This window comes from Schistocerca nitens, chromosome 5 (genome assembly GCF_023898315.1).
Source record: "Schistocerca nitens isolate TAMUIC-IGC-003100 chromosome 5, iqSchNite1.1, whole genome shotgun sequence".
Taxonomy (NCBI): domain Eukaryota; kingdom Metazoa; phylum Arthropoda; class Insecta; order Orthoptera; family Acrididae; genus Schistocerca; species Schistocerca nitens.
In genome coordinates, this window is record NC_064618.1 from 452804857 (window position 1) to 452821426 (window position 16570).

At 42.4% G+C, this 16570-nt stretch overlaps 1 protein-coding gene and 1 long non-coding RNA gene across 2 annotated transcripts in view; both read left to right on the top strand.

Moving 5' to 3' along the window:
* Positions 1-7752: 7752 nt before the first annotated feature.
* LOC126260523 (fork head domain-containing protein crocodile) lies at positions 7753-8885 on the top strand (the record flags this gene model as incomplete). Its single annotated transcript, XM_049957855.1, has 1 exon — positions 7753-8885. A coding segment is annotated over exon 1 (1035 nt), but the record flags the coding sequence as incomplete, so codon positions are not given.
* A 2-nt stretch (positions 8886-8887) lies between these two features.
* The window catches only part of LOC126260127 (uncharacterized), a 674168-nt gene continuing 666485 nt past the window's right edge, over positions 8888-16570 (top strand). Inside the window, exon 1 of the long non-coding RNA XR_007546606.1 lies at positions 8888-9023. This is a non-coding gene — a long non-coding RNA (uncharacterized LOC126260127). The remainder of the gene's footprint in view (positions 9024-16570) is intronic.

Consider the following 16570-nt stretch of genomic DNA (forward strand, 5'->3'; position numbering starts at 1 on the left):
AGCGGAAAAACATCATCTGATAAGTCGCAACGTTGACGAAGGTGATAGTGACGAACGGTCATACAAGAGGATTTTGACTGGAAATAAGAGGACTACAGCTGCAAAAGTCACTGCAGAACTGAATGTGACAGTTGCAAACCCTGTCAGCACCAAAACAAGAAGAAGGGAAGCAAGAACCGCACGGTGCCATGGGATTTCAAAATCAGTGATGCAGATGTCCGCAATAGGAAAACGTCGTGCCGGATCCATAAAACCTAGGTTTTAGAGCATTGGAAGAAAATAATGTGATCGGAATGGTCTTGTTTCACACTGTTTGCGACTTTTCGCCGAATTTACGTCCAAGAGTGAAACAAGGCGGAGGGTCGGTGATGACTTGGGCAGCCGTATCGTGGTGTTCCTGTGCAAAGTCGAACTACTATCAAGGATTTTGTGACCGTTTTGACTGAACAGATCAGGCTCATTGTGCAATATGCGTCAATGGAGTGCTGCGTTCCAAGACGACAAGGCTCGCATCGTCGAGGACTGGTTTTGTGAGCACGCTTATGAGTTGCATCTCTCCTGGACACTACTTTATTATCGGGCCTTTATGATCTTTGAGTGATCGGTATCCACGTCCATCATTATTACCTTAACTTACCAATATTTTGCAGGAAGAATGGTATAAGATTCCATTGAAACCCGTACAGTATCTATATTTACCCGTGCCAGGACGACTAGAAGCTGCTTTGAATGCCGACGGTTTTCCTGTACCGATTAGGTATGATAATGTACTGTGCTTTTGGTGTTTCCATATTTCTGTCCAGCACCAGTATATCCTGCAGACGACTGCGCTTTAGTCGAGATAACATTGCAGTAGCTCCTGTCTTCTCAGCTCGCCAGAAAGCAACCAGACGGTAGTAAGCGACAGCAGGCTGCGGTATGCGGCGTGCGGTGTGCGCACAGCTGCGTCTAGGCAACAGACAATTTAAATCGCGTGCCTGCTGCCGTGGCGGAGCGGCGGAACACGTTTTCCCTACCAGCTGCCGGCAAGGCTGATGGGTCGTAGACGAGGAAAATTTTGTAGCAGATGGTAAAAGTAATTTTATAGGACGGAGAAAGTCACAATTATTTTTACACGTCACGTGCTGCAATCTAAACATTTATGCAGTGAACATAAATACAGATGGAAACTTCCTGGTAGATTAAAACTGTGTGCCAGGAAGTTTCATATCAGCGCACACTCCGCTGCAGAGTGAAAATCTCATTCTGGAAACATCCCCCAGGCTGTGGCTAAGCCATGTCTCCGCAATATCCTTTCTTTCAGGAGTGCTAGTTCTGCAAAGTTCGCAGGAGAGCTTCTGTTAAGTTTGGAAGGTAGGAGACGAGGTACTGGCAGAAGTAAAGCTGTGAGGACGGGGCGTGAGTCGTGCTTGGGTAGCTCAGTTGGTAGAGCACTTGCCCGCGGAAGGCAAAGGTCCCGAGTTGGAGTCTCGGTCCGGCACACAGTATTAATCTGCCAGGAAGTTTCATATCAGCGCACACTCCGCTGCAGAGTGAAAATCTCATTCTGGATAAATAAAATACAGATGACTGCGACCAGTACTAATGAGATTTTATTTTTATTTCCAGAAACTATGTTACGAGTCTTCTCATGTTCGCCTTCAGATGGAACATGCAGAAGTTAAATAATAAGTGTGCAGATACTCATAGAGGTCCAGTGTGGGCTGTAATTATCGTATGGCAGCGAAATTTGGTGGATGCGTTAATGCAGAGACGATTTACGCTGGAAAAAAATTGGTTTCAGTTTTGGCCACCAGGTGCAAATCTGGCGCTGTACAGCATCTCGTCGATGTCTCCAGTGCTCATATTGAACAAATTGCGTATAAGAATATTAACGTGACGCCTTCCTCACTTGTTTGACATTTTCTGCCCATGTCCCGTGACTAATCCATTAGGTATGGAAACATTTGTATATACCTTCCTTACATTCACAGCGTCAGATTTGCAGCTGTTGTCCAAAATTTTAACTAATTTTTTTCAGCGGAAATCGGTTCCGCATTAACGCATAGGAACATCTACCAAGTTTCGTTGCTATGATTATTACAGCCTGTATCGGACCTCTGTGGGTTGCTCCATTTTAACTATCCGATACTAATCTCCATAGTGTAGTGCTGGGCAGCAACAAGGTGGTTGGAACTGTTGTTAATACCCATCTGGTAGCTTCCATTTTAGTTGGATATTGGCCAAAGAATTAAATCCTGTGCGACTGAATACATAAGAATCGTTTACTTCACAGTGTGAATAACAGGAACTGAAAATTTTGCATGAGTTTTGGGAAGCCAAACCCTTATATTAATCAGCAATTTCACACCATTTTGAACGCAAACTTTAACGGAATATCGTGCAGCAGATATCTTACAATGTCCGAAAACCTCGAATATGTTAATAAAGAAAATTAAGGAATTCTGAGTTTTACCGGGCAGCAAAACTGAAATTTGGTGATAAAGATTTTTATTAGCACCGCAGAGCACTTATTTTTAGTGAATAATTCTTATTAACCCTTTATTTCATTCTGATTCAAAATTTCGAGAAAAAAATTATGTGACTGTTACTTTTTTTTTTTTCGAGGGGATGCGGTGTGAAACTGATTCTGCCTACACGTATTTACACAAATTTCTTTCTACTTGTTCAAGAAGATTAACTATAAACAAATAGGTGGCAACAATTAAGTCCTTCCAGTGATTAAAATATTACTTAATTTATGTCAAAACCAATGTGAAGCATTCATGCATATTGCACTGATTGACTGTTCCATCGGTTCTTGGTAGAATATTTTATACATTATGAATGAAATAGACACAACATTGGCGTAATATTCTACAATATCTATTATTTGTTACACGAACCGGTTTTTGACTGCTAAACCATCATCAGGTACAACGACAAATATGTGGTGCAGCGAAATTTTGTTGAATCAGAGATTTTAAACTAATGCATGTACAAAGAATCTCAATTTCCAGAGAGGCAAAATGTTAATCTTAGAATTACGAACAAGAAGCGGGATTATTTCAGCGTGCCCGCTTCAAGGAACACAACAGAAGTTGGAAACTTAGAAAAGGAAACTATACTTTCGTAGACCTCCTGCTTAAAGAAGGCCATAGTTACAGATGAAACATGAAGTACTGCATCACATTCATAAAGGAAGGAAGATAAACTATCTTGAAATAATGTAAATTAACACACACACGTCCATCAACCCGAACTTAATACCAAATGACCAGACACTACTCGCCACTTCTAACTGCAGATACTACTCATAATCCCACCCAGGCCATGCTGCAAATTACCCCTCTTATTCACACGGCCCATTTCCTTTATTTCAGTTACAAAATTCCTCTCGTTGTGTTAAGACACTTTTACTTTGCACAATCGCAGCTATTTCACTCACCTGCTTAATGTTACTATTATATATCATCTGTTTGTAATTTAGTATCTATTAACGGCAAGACTATTTTGTTCAGCAGATCTTTGGAAGATATCAAAACTTTATTGTTCAATTATGCTCTTCTATGTACAACAGTTGTAATTTTCTATAGTGCATCAGTTAATGAGTCACATATTTTATTTTAGTGAAATAAACTTACATCGCATTTGCATTGAAATAATCCTGCTTGTTTTATTCCTAATTCTAACATTAACATTTTTCTTCTCTGGAAATGAAGGTACTCGGTACATACACTGGTTTAAAATCTTGGATCCAACAAAATTTCACCGTACCACATGCCTATCTTTGTATCTGACGGTTGTGTAGCAGCCTAAAACAGGTTCGTGTAACAAATAATAAATATTGTAGAATATTACACCAGTGTTTTGTATTTCATTCATAATGTTCATGAAAATGTTTCATAAAAGTGAAGTAATACTTATAATGCCTGCATGACAGTCTCCTCTCATACGCGATCAAACGAAAAAATTATAATAATAAACAAATAAAATAAAGAAACAAGAATTGTCTCGTACCATCCGGACGCTGACAGTTTTCGTGTAACCCACCTTTTACGGGGATAGGTGCCTTCTGGTGATACGTGCTTTCTGGTGACTACATGCCGATGTGGAAAGAAAAGGCACCACCCCCCCCCCCCCCCCTTAGTATGAGTGGCTTAGCCCCCTTTAACACGATCGACTTTCTGGCCTGAGTTGACTACTCGAGACAAGTGAGTCTACTGCAGCGCCCCTGGCTCTTCATTCTTGTACTGAGTTCCATCCGTCTCGAGTGGTCATTTCCGTTTATAAATCAGCGCCAAATACGTGTGTGTTGTGAGAGCTATCTACGGTGCGGCCTGGTATCTGAACGGTGAAAGAGAGTTTATGAGAGACCGTCCTTTTTACGAAAAAATCGAAATATAATATCAAAATGTAAGAACAAGTAATGACAATAGAGTTTATTAGTAACCAAAGCAAAATCCACAGTTAAAGTTCTTATCAAAGGTTGTGTGGTAAATTCTCTACACTCCTGAGAACTGAATTAATAGGAGAAGTCTCATCCAAATATTTCAAAACATATGCATTTATTTGCAAACATATCGAGCAACATCTAGAAAGCAGTAAACAGCACCGCTTTTCTTTAGCATTTGTATCTGGTTTTCTTGCTAAGTGCCAAATAATATCGAAAACAAGTTTTCTCGTCGTATAATTAGACTTTTTCACTGTTGAAATAATTTTCATCAAACCACCTTTGCCTAATTAACTTCTTTGTTTATGCAGAGTGTAGGCTTTTTTTCTGAAAAATGAAGATACCTTTTTTCTTTCAGATATTTCGTCTCTCTTGTAGGAGAACACTAGTCGGCAAATATTAAGACCTCCTCCACCTTTTCAGTGTGTCACGAAAACAAAGGAAACAACGCAGGAACTATTAAGAAAAAACGAAAGCACATCAGTAGGCCAGAACAGAATAGGTTAACTTCTGATGTTAGCAGAAGGTGCCACATTCTCCTGTTATGAGCACGCGCAGAGTGCAGCATACTCGGATATTGAGGACTCCACACGGCACAATCTATCGATCATTGATGTCAGAGACGCATTCGCGAGGTGGTAGGCTGTTGATTTACACGTAGACACGGCAGGCGCACCCACATCGAAAAGTTGATTTTGACCAGAAAGTCACTCATGAAACGACCTTAGGGAATGACCGATAGAAACACTGTCTGTTAAAATATGTTATGATTATCAGTGTTCGTACAATGATAATTGGAAACCTGTCTTACTTGAGACTAATGTTGTCAATAAAAGACTTACGCGCTTTCATTTTGCGTTCTGCCTATAAATAGTTCACAACTATTTAAGAAAACTGTAATGATAAAAATTAAAGTGCTCGCTAAAATATATTCTTAATTTTTGAACTGTTAGGACGTACGTACGAGGAAGCGACTGTCGAACGGGAACTGTCGTCTCAACTTCTAATCCTACCGCACGCATTTATCCGAAGGCATGGACCTTTTGTACAGTGTCATCAGTGCTGTTCGGTTACGCCATCCACTTAACGGCTATTAAGAAGTAATTATTGGCTAGAAGAAAAACAGACAAATAAAGAAAATAAAACATTCGAAATCTTTTCGCTGTATCGGAGAAGCGCTTCTGTAAGAGAGATTGAGATCTGCTAACATATCTAAAATGGCTACAATTATGTCACAATGTGTTGTATTTATAGGTCACTGTGAGTTCTGACGCCTTGAATTCCATCTCATGAGGCACTTTTCTGACAGAACTTGAGAAAGCAGTCGGTTTTGCTAATCTCCGTAACATCTTACGGACGATCTGAAAAACCAAGAATGTCACATAAAGAGTGATTACGAAATACGTGGTGAACCCGAACTAATTTCGGAGGCTGTTCCATGTAATTTTCTAAGAAATCTGGTACAAGCGACCCATGGACTCTGATGATTCGCTACAGAGTAAAAACTGAGCTAAGATTTATTTGGTTTGTTACCCTATTTACCTTCGTGGTGCTATTGAATGGTGGGGGAAGGCTATTGCCTTCACTAAGTACAACCGCCTTCAAAGTTTTTAGTGACAGGCTAGAAAGTGGCGCCACTGTAGTGACGCCCTCAAAGACTAGGTGTTCGCACAGCACACATGCCAATTTTTCAAATATTGGAGTTCTATTGATGTATGTCGTAGAACTGTGACGTATTTGTGTGTTATGTGGAGAACATGGTACTTTTTGGTGTCAGTTGCCTCGACAAAGACAACTGTTAACTAGGGTACGACGTTTTACTTGTTGGCCTGTAGAACCAAGATGTTTTAAGTATAATGTCGATTTGCAAATCGTACTTCCTGCCCAAACTAGTTATCAATAGTCCGTTTACCAAAAGTAGCTCATGGTGGTAACATAAATTCATCAAAAACTGAAAGGACTGAATAAATACTTCTGGAAGTTGAAGCCGCGTCAGCTTTATCAGTGTCGAGCTCTGTACGAATTCCTCTGTCCTCATCGTCTGAAGATATTTCAGTAAGGCGTTATGTACGTACTTGTGTGAACCGAATTATGCATGGAGACGTCACGGAATCATGGAACTCCCATATGACACTAGAGTTTACGTCGATAGCGATGTAGATTTCATCAGATGGTGATGACTCACTTATTTATCTGTTGCCTTTCAGCGTCAGGTGCCCGTTTCCAAGCAGCAGATAGAGTGCAGCTGCAGTCCAGGTTAAATTTCTTGTTACACATTCTGATTTCAACAGCTCCAGTGTTGGCAGAAACGGAGTAGGTGGAAGCATGGATAATATTTCCTCTTCATCAAATATAACATTATGTTTTTCATGAGCCTGTGTGTGGTGACAGCAGATTTGTCGAGAAGTGCAGAAAATCGTGAAGCTTTTATTCAAGAATACATCAAATGGACAACCATCAGCTTTATAATCGAATGACGACGATGAAAATTTGTGCTGGGCCCGGAGTCGAACCCCGATATCTCGCTTATCGCAAGTGGTCGTCTTTCCATAGAATACACGAGCACAAGAGCGTGTCTCACAGCCGCACCCAAACTTTCATGTGATGTCAACCATATCTCTACAACCTGCACTCGTGCATTCATTATGTATGTTCCTGTACAGAGGAGACAGTTTAATTGAAAGTCGCTTGCCCGGTGTCGACGGATAAATACGATATTGCGGTGCCTATATTGTTCTTAAGTACGATGCAGTGCTCCTTGGCCGATGCATGCATGTCCGAAGAAACACTGCAGCGTATTTCTGAACAATACAGGCACTACAATATCTTATTTATTCAAGAATGTCGCCACGAACATTACGTTCGGAAACTGAAAGGATATGTCGCAACTGTCATCAATGATGTGACGCAATAACTGAAGACGTGAACTGGAAACAGTAGACGTAGAACAGCAGTTGAAGCGAAAAGGTACGGTGCTAGAACGGAGTGTGCAGCTCGTGGCGACGGAAGACGCGGGGCGGTACTGCAGCGGCCGTAAAGACGCGGCCCGCATTGTCTCCCGGCGCGCGAACCTGCCCCCTCTCCCGTCGCCCGCAGCCACGCCGCCGGTAATCGGGTTACGATAAAATTCAATTTAGATTTGGACGCGGCGCGCTCCCCCTCCTCGAGCAGTGTGGCCCGCCGGGGGGAGTGGCCTGCGCCGCGATTGGCGCGCAGCGGCGGCCCGGGGCGTGGCCCGCGCCGGCGCGGCCAACGGCGTGGCGCGGCGGGGCGCGGGCGCGGGAGCGGCCGGGCCGGGCGCGCTCAGTCGGTCGCCGCCGCCGCCGCCGCTCCACGGCTCGCGCTCGTGTTGTTGTTGTGTGACACAACAGGGCGAGAGCGGCGCACAGGCGAGGCCCAGCCAGCAGACGGCGACGCTATGCACGCGCTGTTCGGGGACCAGGGCGCCTACTACCGGCATCCGGGCGCCGCCTACCACCACCAGGCGGGCGCCGCGCCGCCCCCGCCGCCCACCTACCAGTACTCGGCGGCCGCCGCCGCAGCGGCCGCGGCGGGCGACCAGTACCCGCGCTACGGGTACGCCGCCGCCGGGTACCCGCTGGCGGCGGCGCAGCACCACCACCACGGGCCCGCCAAGGATATGGTCAAGCCGCCCTACTCATACATCGCGCTCATCGCAATGGCCATCCAGAACGCGCCCGAGAAGCGCATCACGCTCAACGGCATCTACCAGTTCATTATGGAGCGCTTCCCGTACTACCGCGAGAACAAGCAGGGCTGGCAGAACTCGATCCGGCACAACCTCAGCCTCAACGAGTGCTTCGTCAAGGTGCCGCGCGACGACAAGAAGCCGGGCAAGGGCAGCTACTGGACTCTCGACCCGGATTCGTACAACATGTTCGATAACGGATCGTACCTGCGCCGGCGGCGGCGCTTCAAGAAGAAGGACGCGCTCAAGGAGAAGGAGGAGGCGCTGAAGCGACAGCAGGAGCAGCAGCAGCAAGGGGCGGCAGCGGCGGCGCAGCAGAAGGCGGCTCTGGCCGAGCCGCACAAGCTCAAGACGGAGTGCGTCGTGGCTAAGGCCCCCAAGCGCGAGCCGCTCGAGCTGAGCACGTGCAAGTACCCCGACGTGAAGCCCGCCGTGCTCGAGCAGCAGCAGCAGCAGCAGCAGCAGCAGCAGCAGCACGAGGCGGCCGCCTTCAGCGTGGACAGCCTGATGACGGCCGGCAGCGTGGCCGGCAGCGCCGCCATGTACCCGTACCACCACCACCACCACCATCACCACCACCAGTACCACGCGCAGCCGCCACCGCCCGTCACGGTGGCGGCGGCCGACCACCACGACCAGTTCCGCACGCCGTGGTACGGCTCCCCGGACGCGGAGGCGGTCGCCGTGGCGGCGGCGTCGCTGTTCGACGGCGGCGGCGGCGGCGGGGGCGGCGGCGGGGGCGGCGTGGTGTCTGCGGCGCCCAGCTGCCAGCTGCAGCCGGCCGTGGCGGGCGCGGGGGCGGCCTTCCGCGCCACCTACTACCACCAGCCGGCGCCCGACTGCCCGGCCGCCGCCAAGTACTGAGCGGCGCCTCTCCTTGCGGTAGGTCGCCGCTGCAGCCACAGCTCTCGCTTTTTGCTTCACGCCGCTAACAGCGCAGAGGCTCGACAGTTCTCACAAATATCGTGTACGTACACGTCGAAGATGAAACAAAAACTCTACCGCCGTTACCTCACTTAGAACCATCACACGAGACTGATTAACCTAAAAAGTGAAATGGTGAATTGGTGTGACATCACATTCTCCAAGCACTTCGAAACAGCAATACTAAGTGCGAAATCGAAACAAACTGAAGAGGTCGATGAAATAGTGTTAACCCGAGAGAACGTCATTTTGATTTATTGTCTGTTCTACCTTGGGTAAATTCAGAGACAACATCGTAAATACGATAACACAATTTAACTAGTAGGCAGTTCTTTCTAGCGATAAAATGCAACTACTTGTTACTAGCTGTGGTGTATTCTAAAACACGAAGGATAATGTGGTCAGACTAAAACGATATTGACAGTTAGCAATTTTTACTGCCAACACCTTTCAGTCTTTCAGTTCCTGTAACGGGTCGTCAATATACACAGTGCCCCCCCCCCCCCCCCCCCCAAAAAAAAAAAAAAAGAAAAACCATCGACAGGTTCCGTATACAGAAACGTCTACTAAACATGCTGTCTAAAATGCATACCTTAAGAGATGTAAGCTCTTGTTCATCTTCGATACTATGAAACAGATCTCCTCTATTGCAAGATCTTTCCTTTCCATATTTCGGGAGGAGGAAGTATTGACCAAAACAAGAGAAAAAGTTTAGTAAACATGGGATGTGAAATGCATACTTCAAGAGCTATGAACACTTGTTCATTTTCGTTAGTGTGAAACATATCTCTTCTAGCGAAGAGATTCACGTAGCTCTTAAGGTACGCATTTCAGACCAAATGTTTACTACACCTTTTTTCTTTTCTAGGTCAATACTTCCTCCTCGCTAAAAACAGAAAGCAAAGATCCTGCAGTAGAAAAGAGTTGTTTCATACTATCGAAGATGAGCAAGTGCTCATATATCTTAAGGTATGTATTTTATAGACCATCTTTATTAGACTTTTTTTTGTAATGACAGTCTCGCTGACATAGACTGCGTGAAATAAAGACTGAAACGCTGAAACATTCTGAGTCAGGTCAGACGACAAAGTGAAGCTTTTTTTATTGAAAATGAACCGATCCATTGCAGATAAAATAGCTTGTTAATTAATATTACCGTTAAAAATGTAATAAACTTAATCGCAGTACACTCCAGCACAAACTAGATAATCAGCGGTTTCGATTGGCCAAGTGCGATCTGAAGATGGCTGTTGGTCAAGACTTTTAAAATTTTTAATGGTAGCCTAGTAATAAAAAAGTTATTTTACATCCAGTGGATTTTCTGTGCGTTTCTAACCGACTAGTCTTATAGAATGGTGGAGCGATTTCACTGTCTGTTCACGGTGGTGTTTCTCAGCGAGGCGATATATGTATAACGGGTGTCTCTCCTAACAGGCGTCAGGCGCATTTCCTCTGATGTTTTGGCAGATATTTGTAATCCAGTTTTTGCAGTATGTAGATGGAGTTGGCACAAACAGTTCCTACTCATCACGTCCTTCATGCGACGCACTGTGTCAACAAAAAGCGGCGGTTTATTTCCGATTACAAATAATATGATTTTTAAATAGGGATTTTACGTGCTCATTCGATAGAGCGCTCCCAAATTAGTCCAGTCTGATATTCGTTGCATCGACTTGTGTTGACAGGGTCAGTAAAAAACGAAAAATTTAAACGGCAATCCAGCAGTGACTCAGTAGTAGCGCTGCCTGTATGGCCGGGCCAGGGCAGAGCTATCCCTGCTAGAGTACCGGTCACTCTTCTGGTTTTACTGTCACTGTTTATACATCTCGATAAAACAAATATTGCACTAGACTAATGTGGGAGCGATCTGTCGAATGGGACGCAAAATTCCGCTTTAAAAGCAATTCTGTTTAAAAAGGCAAAAAAACCGACACTTTCCGCCGACACTGGAGGTCGCAGGAAAGAGGTGACGAGCAGGAATTGTTTGTGCCGACTCCAGCCACAAAATGCAAAAATAAATTCCAGATATCTGCCAAAACATGAGAGAAAATGCATATGATGTCCCTTAAGAGAGACACGCCCGTCTTATATATATATCGACAAACTGCAACAGTGCGCAAAAGATTGCAATATTTTACGATGTGGAACAGGGAAACTGTGTAACATGACATTCATAAAACTATCCAGGATAGTAGTAATAATGAAAAAAGTTATTTTATCTGCAATGAAGTGGTTGAATTTCATTGAAACTCCTCTGTGTGTGTCCTGACCGAAAGGGTTTCGCGTCCTCGACAACATGCAGTAAAGACCAAAACATTTCAATATTTTTACCACATGATACGTTCACAACCCCACAAAACCTATGCCGATTGTTAACGTCCTGTGCTCATATGGGTTGACAGAACGCCCGTAACATCTATAGTAAGCGATGAAATAGTTATAAAAAAGATGCCTATTGATAGTTTCATTCACTCAAGTAGATTTTTGATATGATACCCATACTTAGTTAATTATAGTGCTTCATTTGCATTTCTAGGTAGCTGAAAACGCAACAAATCTTTTCAGATGTGCGCCTGTCAGCTGTCATTACTGCACCGTGCAATAAAAAAAGTGGTGTCCTTAAGAATTAACAGTTCCTTATATACACAGTTCAAAATGCAGAAAAGTATACATACATAGGCCTAAGGTGAGCAGTTCTGACTTTCATAGTGCATTAATTTTGAGCTGTAATTCCAATGCCACCCCTAGGACTCCCTGCCATCTAGTGTGCTTCATCTCTTTGCTGTGAGACTTATACACGAATCGTAGTTGCTAATGTACTCATAAGCCAACATGTGTTGGTAGACAAAATGCTATGCGTATTGGAATACCAGCTCACAATAAATGTCAAAAAATGACTCCTTGAAAGCGAACTGATTGAAACCTATAGTCTATCGCTTTTTTCCTAGTGTTGTGCCTTCGGAATTATATTCTGATTTAGTTCTGGGCATTAACAAAGGATATTCTTAGCTCTAAAAACGATCGTCGCGATGATATGTGCTGTCAGTTCGTAAGATTCGTGTAGATCGCTGTTCAAGTGTTTTACTTTGTAACTCTGCTATCCAAATACATACACCACACAGTTGTATCAGTGGTTAATAAATGGACTGTTTGGAAAGGAACGACACTATTCACTTACTGGAAACTAGTCATAAAAATTATTTGCTTCTCTGAGTGTCATTTTTTTAACATTTGTAAAAAAAAAAAGTGTTCCATCAGTATGTAGGTTTTACTGTCAACAGACCTCCAGCACTAAAAGAAAAATGTGAATGATAAGCCTTTAATTTTCAAATTTAAATTCGAAGTTTTGCTTGAGGTACACGCCTTTTGTAGTGTACAGACGTTCCTCGAAGTTGTGTAGAGACATTCACAGTGTTGTGTTACTCATATGTATATATAATATATTGTTTATCGTTGTCTTTTTAATCAGTATTGTGTGAAATATGTATGTATTAACTCGCTCTGTGAGCGAGTATCTCTATCTCAGATGGTTCCATGGAACCTGAGAAAATAAATAAAGAATAAGTAAATGTATCTTTCTGTGTTTTTGACTGTATATATAATGAACTGTTATTCCAACAAAAGATTAAGGAATGTAAATTTGACGTGTCTGAAGTTATGATGATCTTACACGCATAGGGATCTGTTTATATTCTCAGTTCTTGTTTCGTCGCTATTGATTCCAAAATTTCTTGTTCCATGTCACTTAAAATTAGTACTCACTTATTACCAAGCATATTTTGTACCTACCGCCATATGCTTCTAGTATTATTTCATTACAAAGAGTTTACAGTAACACACATAATGTCACCTTATACAACTGTTGTGGAAAGTATTCGATTATATGCGAAACATATTACGCAGTTCTACGAATAGACATTGCTGTCGCTAGCTAAATTTTAGATTCTCTTTACTGTTCTCGGCATAACACGTTCGTGTATTGATTATCATTTTAAGGAGCTTAGCGTTTAATGTAAAATCCAAAATGCAAACACTTCAAGGAGACAGATCTCGAAACACATCATGTAGAGCATACTAAGCAAAACCTGAAAAGTGATTAGCGAATATTTATTGTGGTCAAAAACTTAATAACACATGTACAAGAACTTACTCAGCACACCTGGGAATTTATACACATTAACATTTTACGTTATAGAGTAACTCAGACGACTGGCGTGTGATTCAATATCATTTGGCAACGTCAAGAATGTTAAATTGATTATTGAATGTCATTTGGCGAACTTAAGAATATTAGATTGGTTCAAGACCACTGATGATTTTTTTAAACGAATCAAACGAGGCGCATATGATAGAATACATTAATTTTTCAGAAGTTCCAAACGCGATTTTTAAGTAATAATTATGTAATAAGTAAAAAATAATATTATTACGTAGTCGACTTCTTGCGTGACGTCTCGTATCAAAGCTGTGCTGCGAGAGACAGCAAATAAGTTTCAGTTATATTACATCAGCACGCTTTCTTTGGTGAAATCTACAGTTTTGGCCCGAATCAAGGTTTCTTACGGGAAGTCTTAAGCATTACGGGCGGAAGAAGAAAGAGTAACGGAAATCTTCAGTTAAATTTTTGCTCATCTAATGGGTTGTTTTACTTCTGGAGTGATACTGAAGCTTAAGACACGTAGTTTCAGTACGTGTCGATAATATTTTGTTTTCAAGCATGAACCTAATACCGTTTAGCATAAAATTTGTGATTTTTTCCGTCTCGTCGCTTCTCTCTCCTATCTGTGGTTTCTTATAAAAATTTCCAGCTTTTATTTAAAATATTATAAAGATGAAAATCCGAAATGTCACAAACACTGCTCGAGAGTTTCTGTCCATTTGTATACATTTAATTCTCACGGAATTTTCAAAAGAAATATTATTTTTTTCGTTGTCTGTAGCACACACAACAACCACACAACACCTGGTTATTTTCCCTGTAGCGAAAGCTTATCTCAGTTTTGGTCATACCAATGAAATACTGAAATACACTTTCCTGAGGACGGCCTAGAAAGCCGAAAGCCGCTTCACACCTAACTTTAAAATGAACATTATTGTGCAACATAAATACCGCGTATTTTAGTTTGTAATATGTCTAGGTTTCTCCAAGTATCGACGGAACATTGCGTACATGTTTAATCGCATCAGCGCAACAGAAAACTTATTGAAAAGTATCATAATCTTTATAACAAGGAAATTCGTTCTTCGAAGTATGCGGGAAGCAAATGCAATGATCCGTATCTTTGGGAAATGATTTCCATACGAATAGTTCATGGTACGTGAATAAAGGTTATGTTTTGTCAACACAAAGAATTAATTGAGAAGTGGGATTTAGTGATTGCAGCCTTTGTTCCTAGCAGACGTCGATGTTTATAGAACGTCTGTACGGTCTGAAAAAATTCTGCATAAATATTCAGTCAGATTTTGATAATATTTCAAAGGGGTTGCAACTCGATTCAAATTTTCGGGAATGTAAAATTATGTACTTCACAAAACGCAGTAAAGCAATGTCCGATGGCTACAAAATCACTATTGGAATCAATCAACTCGTACTGTCACCTGGATGCAACAATTTGTAGGGATATGAAATGGAACCTTCACATATAAAGTAGGTAGCAGTCTTCGGTTTATTGGCAGAATATTGGCGAAATGCAATTTTCCAAGGAAATTTCTTACGAAACACTCGTGCGATCCATCCATTGCTGAAGTGCGTAGGACCCGAACCAAATGGGATTACCAGGGAATATTAAACATATGCAAATAAGGGCTGAACATTTGTCACAGGTTCTTTGGTCTACTGGAGAGCTTCTCGGAGATGCCGAAAAATCTGAATTGATTTTCGAATATAGTACGCTATCAACCTCACTAAAGGCAAAATTTTGAGGACCAGATTTAAGTGAGGAATCTAGCGATATACTGCAATCTACTACGTATCGATCCCGCAGGGCTACGGAGATAGGATTAAACTTATAGAGCGCGAACAAAAATATTTTAGTAATGAATCCTTCCGCGCTTCACACGCGAATGGAGCGGAAATAACCTGTAATGAATGCTGAATCGAAAGTATCCTCTGCCATGTACTTCGCAGTGGCTTGCAGAGTACAGATGTAGATCTCCCAGCGCCAGTTGCGCTCCGACACCCCCAGCACTTGAGGCCGCCTCGTGTTTGAAGAGAATGTGTGACACGCGGTAACAAATCGGTTAAGAAGGCTTACACGCACGTTGCGTCTTGTAAACGAGAGCATCAGGCCCCTAACTCCGTCGCGAGTTTCCTCTTTTTCTGTTTGTTTTCCAGTGGCGCCCGTCACGTCCCGACATTAGGCGTTAATTTATAACTGACGCCGTACTTGCCTTATTTTAGAAGGGTGCGATCCTTCATTTCAAGACACAGATCGTAAAACAACGAAGCCTCTGTTTCCATAAAAGAATATCTAATTGAAAAAGGAGGAAAGCCACGTACGCACGGTTTGCATCACTAACATATTAGCACCAGTTCATCTTCTAGTGCAAAAATGTACTCTTGTGCCTTATATTAATTAAATAGAAATTCTTAAACTTGTACTTTTTTCAAAATCTTTCTTTCTAAATCGTTGCAAACAGACTTATCGGGACGGTTGAAGGCGACAATAAAAGCATTACGAAAGGTACTCATACATTGAAACAAATTTCTTATGCGAATACTTGCGGGACAGAGGGATTTCAGGCCGTTTTTGATCTATTACAATCTTTGTATTCAGGTCAGTGATCAGGTTCCTACTTTATTTACGGTAAAAGTACGGAATTTGTAAGTGTGATAAATGAATGCTGCTGGTCTGTTTGTAACGAAGTATATTCCTCGTTTACATGTTGCGAAGGACCAGGGCAGTGCGTATTTTGTCGAAAAAATTTGCTTATTATTTGCCAAAACGCGCTGCTTAATTGAAACGGCGACACACAAACTACATGGATGTACGTTGGTTAATGCCTACATTATTTTGTCTTTACATGTAAGTAGAACAAAGGAGGGCGTACGTAATTTCCCCTTTAGAATATTTTTGTCTGTTCTTCTCTCACTTGTATCATTTCCTTCACGCTATATGGAAAAGCTCACTGCAAGCTTAAAGAACGTGGAGTATCGTCTTATGCCTCTTAGTGGCAATGCTGGATTAACTATGACAAGTTTTACTGTCAACGTTATTAGTTTATATTAGTTGTTACTTGGTGACAATATGTCAAAGAATAAATTTGTAAGTAATATATGGCGCACTCGGATACGAACCCAAAAGGAGAAACATACTAGAAAATAAACAATTTTTTTTTCTCCAGCCTTCAGTATTATTTTCTATACATATACGGTTGCTGACGCGCTGCATTATGTTAAAGAAACATACTAGACCAGAATAAACTGAATAATCCAATACAGGATTGACTTCCTTTTTCAACTCAATATGTGTTACATGTTGCCAATTTCGCCTTTATCAAAGTAC